The 6,738-nt window shown below is 40.5% G+C and overlaps 1 protein-coding gene across 2 annotated transcripts in view; it reads right to left on the bottom strand.

Moving 5' to 3' along the window:
* Positions 1-2,378: 2,378 nt before the first annotated feature.
* Positions 2,379-6,738, bottom strand: part of epha4b (eph receptor A4b) — a 78,279-nt gene continuing 73,919 nt past the window's right edge. For both annotated transcript variants that reach the window (XM_006786694.2, XM_087832394.1), the window contains exon 19: positions 2,379-6,644. In XM_006786694.2, coding sequence (XP_006786757.2) covers positions 6,545-6,644 — 100 coding nt within the window. In that variant the 3' untranslated portion in view covers positions 2,379-6,544. The remainder of the gene's footprint in view (positions 6,645-6,738) is intronic.

Below are 6,738 nucleotides of genomic sequence, written 5' to 3'. Positions count from 1 at the left end.
CATCTAGTCTGTATGTGGCACCAATGTTCCTGTACACTATGCCACCCGCTTGGTTGTGCCTCTCAGTGTATGCCAGGGGTAGGCAACTCCAGGCCTTGAGTGCCGGTGTCCTGCAGGTTTTAGATCCCACCCTGGGTTAACACACCTGAATCAAATGATTAGTTCATTACCAGACCTCTGGAGAACTTCAAGAAATGCTGAGGAGTCATTTAGCCCTTTAAATCAGCTGTGATGGATCTTGGACACATCTAAAACCTCCAGGACACTGGCACTCGAGGCCTGGAGTTGCCTATCCCTGGTGTATGCTTTCCCAACTAGCTTCTTACATGTTGCTACTATGTGGTGGGTTTTTTCTTGGTACCTGCCTCTATGGGTCTGATGTTTAAGGCCTATTCTTGTGCTGCCATGATCAGAGCCTCTGTACTATCCTTTACATTGACTTTTTCTAGCTACTTGTAGGATTTCTTGACATCAGCCACTTCTTCTGTCTGTCAATGCTACATCCCATGCAGGGGCTTGGTCATCCATGATAGTTCCTCCTCCTGTTGCTCACCGTCAGTCTTCAGCTGTTTGAGGCTTTCTTGAAACAGCTCATATCAGGGGGCCATCTTAATGATGTGTTTGGGGATGCTCAGTGTTTCATCCTGGATTGTGGCTCTTATTTTTACCATTTAACTGGTTTCTCAGCCCCTTCTGGAAGTATTTGGCTATGGATAAGATTTGTGCATCTTTATCATGGTACCTGTTGTGGGAAGCCTAAGTACTTGACGTTGTCTTATATGTTTGCTATTCTACCTTCTGGTAATTCCACCCTTTCAGTCCAGATCACCTTCCCTATCTTGCCAAACATTCGTCCACACCTATGAGTCCAAATGACATCCCGATGACCTTGCTGTAGATCCTGGTGAGGTGAATCAGTCAATATCTTGTTCACTCCCAGCATACAGTTCGATGTCATTCATGTATAGAAGGTGGCTGATGGTCGCATCAATCCTGAATCTGTTTATGTAATAGTAGGGACAGTGCATCACCTTGGTATAATCTTCATTTGTTGATGATTTGTGCAGTTGCCTTGGAATTGGCGTCCAGTCCTTAGCAGTCCAATTGGGTTTCTGATGAATGCTATTAGTGCACTATTAGCCTTGTTTAATGCCAAGCACTCCAATATCCATGTCTGTCATATAGTCTAAGGAGCTTGGAGAGAAAAGCGTCTGGACTTCTTTAAGTTGATTCAAGCAACTTAAAGAAGCAACTTAAAGAAGTCCAAACACTTTTCTCTCAAGGCTCCTTAGACTACCATGACCTGGATGACTGAGACCCTTCACAGATATACTGTCTGTCATATACTTTTGTGTAATCAATCTAGGCGGGGGTCAAGTTGGTCCAATTGATCTTAGAGCCCTGTTGTACTGCTTTATCAACCAGGATCTGGCTTGGTGTTATTTCCAATATCTGAGAGGAGCTTCTATGTTGTTGTGAGGGAGGTAATCGACTGCCGTGATCAGGATTGTTTTGCCCTGTGTTAACCAGTCTGGATGAGTAGCTGCTGTTAGTAGTTTCCTTATTTGTGGTGCTAGGTGACCACTGACTTCTGTTAACTACTTTAGCCAGTAGACATGAATCATGTTAGGTCCCGGTGCTGTCCAGACCTTCATTACGGAGACTCATTGTTGGATGTCTGCCTTTTTAATGTCACTCCGACTCATGGAAGGTGCTGTGATTGGATCTTAGGTCCACCAGCCACTTGGCGCTGGTGTTGTTTGCCATCACTGTTGTAGATATTTTATTGTCCTTCCTTTTCATCCAGGACCTGTGTCTCATGTGCCCATCTTCTTCCTTAATAGTGGCTTCCAGCCTTCTTCTCCATGGGGAACTTTCTCTACATGCATGCTTTATATTATATCCAAGTGCAGCTAGGATTACTGTGGCAATATATATGAGCTCATTGGTTTCAGTGTTACTGACAGTGGGGATGGTGTGTAGAGCAGTGTTCACATCAGCAAGCATCTACTGTAATGGGACTCACTATCAGTATATATATCAGCCTCGATAGTGTAGTGGTAGCAACATTACTGTCATTACTGTCAACACATACAAGGCCAAGGCTGAGAATATGGAATTAATGGAACACCAGCCGACACAATGAGATGCGTTTTATGCAATACGTGACAACTATAAAGCCGTCATCTACACCTGCCCAGAAGCATCTAGTAGCTCAGTTCAATAAGTAAAATAAAACGTTAGATGGATGCTGGGACTGCATTTTTTTTGTATATATAATATTTGTAAGTTTTTTTCAATCTTCTCTGGGATCTTCTCTCTGAGGGAGCAAGACAAGCAGGAAATGTGTTGAAGAAAAAGACACTGCAGGCTTCAGGTGAGAAATTAGAAATATTAGCATATTTATTACAGCGACATGAAAGACATTAAAATGCCTACACCCTTTACAACAAGCAACGCAGAGGAAATTGGCATGGGGACAAATAAGCCTTGTATGATGGCCAAACAAAGAGAGAGAGGAGGACAAAGAGGGAGATAGAGAGAGTGCTAAAAGTCTCAGATGAGAATCACTCATTAACATTTACGATACAGACTTTGTGGAGAATGGATACAAACACTGTATTTAAGTTCAAGCAAACCAGCCCACGTAGCTAACCTTGACATGGTGAAAAGTGATAAAAACCAGGGAGTTCAGAGTAGAAACCAAAATGGTTTCTTCTAAAGTGAGAGTGCTGATGAATAAGTGAGTCAAAAAGAGGACAATGTCAACAATTCACCATTATTTTGCAGGCAGTAACATAATGTTAAAAATGCAAGAGGAATTTGGCACTTATAAAGAAAAGAACTGAAAGCCAATCATATTCATAATTTGCAAATAAATAACAACACTGTGATTTTCCCCGTCCACTTTTACAGGTCTTCAGGTATGACGGTTCTAATAGTATCTACTTAAAGGTATGGAAGTTATGATGGTACAGTTTGAGGGGGCCTCTGGGATGTTATAAAACCAGGGTGTTAATGTGAGGTCACCTTAAGAACACAGATAAATACACTTTACTCTCAATATCCCCTGTATAGGGCAACAAAACAGAAAAATAGCTCAGAAAATAAGGCATCTAAAAGGCCAGCGGTCACGGGTAGTCCGCTAGAGTGAAATCATAGAGTTAGCAAGAGTAGAATGAACAGTTTCAAACTCTGAATTTGCATTTCGTCTGCGGCTTATGCTGAAAAAAGCAGAACAGTTTGTCACGCCTCTATTTTACTAGTTCTAAAACATTGGGGCCAAACAACACAATTAAAAAAGCAACTTTTTCACTGGCAGCAGAGTGGCTCAGATTTTATAACTATCAGGCCTGTCTGGATTTCCCTTCTAGCATGGTGCATGTTACTAATTGTATTTTTGAAATGTTAGACAAACGTAGGTTTCTACTTCAGAATAACAATATGCTGAATCACAACCACCAGGGGCACATTTTATCTGTTGTAGATAACTAATCAATTAAATTTACAGGTTTAGTCAGAGGCGGTACAAAAAATGAAGATAGCTTCTGGGTCCGAAAAGGACTTTAAATCTGATTTTATTTTTTGGCCACTGGGGTTGATAGTGGTGGTTGCAAAAATACTTCCAGTCTTGTAGGAGTTGATAGAAAAATGTCACTCTGCTCTAACCTCAGGGGACAGTTTCCTCAGTATGAGGAACGGTGACTCATTTGAAGGCATACTGAATACAATGAATAGCATAATTCATTATTATTATTCAGAATATGATCACTGGCTAATGACATGTGATTGACAAACCATTAGCAAATGAGAGTGTGGTTTTCCCTCATTAAATCCAGTTTAAAAATGCCAAGTTGATGATGAGGTAAACACACACCTTGGGGCTTCAAAGCAGAACTTCACGCACAAAAGTATTTAAGAGCACATTGGCTACGTCCATCTTTTATACCGTCTATCGCCTTAGCTAAGGTCTCTCTTGGCTAACTGAGTTTCCAGGTGACTTCCAAAGCCACATGTACTGATTGGACATATACATGTACTGGATTTAAAATACCCTGTAACTCCAGAAAATAAAGCAATTTAGTAAGTAAAAGATGTACTTGTTAGCCTTTTAAGTAAAGTCTTGTTACAAAGCTAATAGATAAGCTAACAGTCACAGCTCACTTACATTAGTTCCGACAAACATGCTGCAGAAACCATTTTTTACACTTTTACTCTTTTGCTCTTGACTTTAGGGAAGCAGCATTACCCTTCATACTCTTCACCCTCTAAAAATACTCTTATACCATGCAAACTACTGCAGCATGTATAGAAATGCAATGCTTGACAAGTCTGCTAAGCTCAGCTATCATTTCTAGGGTAAGGAGAGAGCAAATGTTCAATCTGTGATATCAGATCCAAGTTTAAATGGAGGATTTTTCGTGTTAGACTTTTCGTCCTTCCCTTTCTTGAACAAGCATCTTTTTAAAATTGTGTTGTATGCAGTCCAAGGTCAAAAAAGTGCATGTAACGACTCTTTAAGGTGGATATGCAAATGAAGCCAGTGTATCAATAAAGAAAGTCCATTCTACTCATCCTAACGCTATAGAAGAAACTGCAGTCACTCTCACCTGTCAATAAAAGCTGAAGCTTTGCACCATGCTACATTCCTTTGTTCAGACCAACGTATCACCTTCACCTCTGTATGACCCACCCCTGAACGAGAACTTCAGAAATCTCTTTTTCACAATAAAAGTACATCATAGTCATCATCATTGTTATCATTACAAACATTCTAACATTGGAAATCAACACTGTACATATTTTACACTATGATACAATCATATATTCTGTACTTTATGCCACTGTTGGTCCTATGGAGTACCACAAATATTAAAACTGGGTGCAGAAATACACTAAAAGCGGGTTCAGTGCCATTATTACAGTGTACACAAAGAGGATCCCTTCATATATTACTGTATAATTATTGTGATAGTTATTGTGATAAGCTGCAGTTTCCTTCTAATACAGAAAAAAAATGCTTCTTTAGGTTATGGGTATTTTTTTTTTAAATAGGGGTGTTCAAAATGACAGATACCAGGGAAGTGATAGAGTACAACACGCACAAATCATCTGTCTTTTTTTTAAAAGTCAAATTTACCCTCTTGTGGTGGCACCGCTGAAAGTCAACACTGCTTCTATTTCATTTTGCTGAAAAAGGGTCCAATGCTTCTTTTCATCAAGCAGACTATTTGGAAAACACAAACCACTGTAATTATTCTAACTGGCCTTGTGTAACCATCCAGCCATGGGAACCGATGAAAGAAAACCATAGAGTTGGAATGGTGGGTCGTTATTTAGATGAACATTTCAAAGTTACTGTACATGGCACAACACTGGAAAAACAAGTCATACGTCCTTAACAGTGTCAAGTCTGTCACGACATCTGTCCTGACATCTGTCTGCATCAACTTTGCTCTTCACAAAACACTATAAACTTCTTAACATACCTGAAATACTGGAAGGCAAACTTCTGGGCTGAAGTGTTTGCAACAACACCATACTATAACACCTGTGATAGACTGCTGTTTGGAAAAGACGGCGGAAGAGTAACATTTTCTCTGTGCTTACTGCACCGTAGCTGTTTCTGCTGTATTCTCTGCTGTTAGTTAGGTTGTACTGTAAATGCAAGAGTACTTGCAAACATGCACTGGGTATAGTTTTTATGGAAGTGTGTCTGGGAGCAGTCACTAAGGAAGCCCTGGTCTTGGTCCAATACACTATTTAAAAATGAATCATAGTTCCATCCTATTTGAGCTAGCAAATCTATATCCCTCTCTATCCCTAAAGGTCCAGTTTTTCAGTTCCCCTCTCCCCACACCCAAACATTCATTTCATTCAAAATCTTGGCCTCATTCACTGGCTTTCTGTGTATAAAGAGCAATGCAAGGGGCCACACGCGTACTAAGTAATTACGTCTGTTAAGGTTGAGCCTATAAACCTCACCAACAATACAAACTTTAGGTCCATCTCTATGGTTGTGAGACACACAGCCCATATAAACATATATCTACACATGTACATACCATCTGACCCTTTTTAAACTCTTCAAGGTGAAAACTCAAAGCCAACAAAATGACAGAAAAAACAACTGTACACCTAACAGACAGTGATATTATATTCTAATTTGTTTTTTTGTCATTTCTTTTGTTTAAAGTCTTTTTCCCTCCTGTTTTGTTGAGTTGACACGGTGTGAAATGATCAGGGATGCTTCAGGTGCAGCCTTGCAGTTGGAAATGTGTCTCTTTGATGCTCCATAATGGTGACCGTACTGCTGGGACTCTGAGAGCTAAAGCCAGAAGTGCCCACCAAGGATGGTACAAATGGGGAAACTGCGAGAAGGTGAAGGAGGCAAGCGTCCATGTCGTCTCCATCTTAATGTGTCTCAAAATCCAAGAAGGCCCAAGCACAGAGCTTACATCACAACTCTGTTGCTGTGGGGAAACTCTTAACAGGAGCATCCAGTTTGACTTTGTCTCCTCGTGTTTCTCTAACGTTGAAAGTGTTATACTTGGACGTGCGTCCCCTGGGTCTGCAGGCTCTGCACACTGGACAAAATCTTCTTCTGGTGGCCAGCCAGGGACACTCCCATCTTAGCCAGTTCACTAGATGGAAAACACAAATAAATACAGGCAAAGTATTACGAAGCTATTTTGTTACGAAGAAAATGCATCTGTTTTACATTTAAAATACCAAGTT

Source organism: Neolamprologus brichardi, chromosome 18 (genome assembly GCF_056152115.1).
Source record: "Neolamprologus brichardi isolate AB-2024 chromosome 18, ASM5615211v1, whole genome shotgun sequence".
NCBI lineage: Eukaryota > Metazoa > Chordata > Actinopteri > Cichliformes > Cichlidae > Neolamprologus > Neolamprologus brichardi.
Note: the sequence above shows the minus strand (reverse complement) of the source record. Positions and strands in the feature narration are given on the sequence as shown.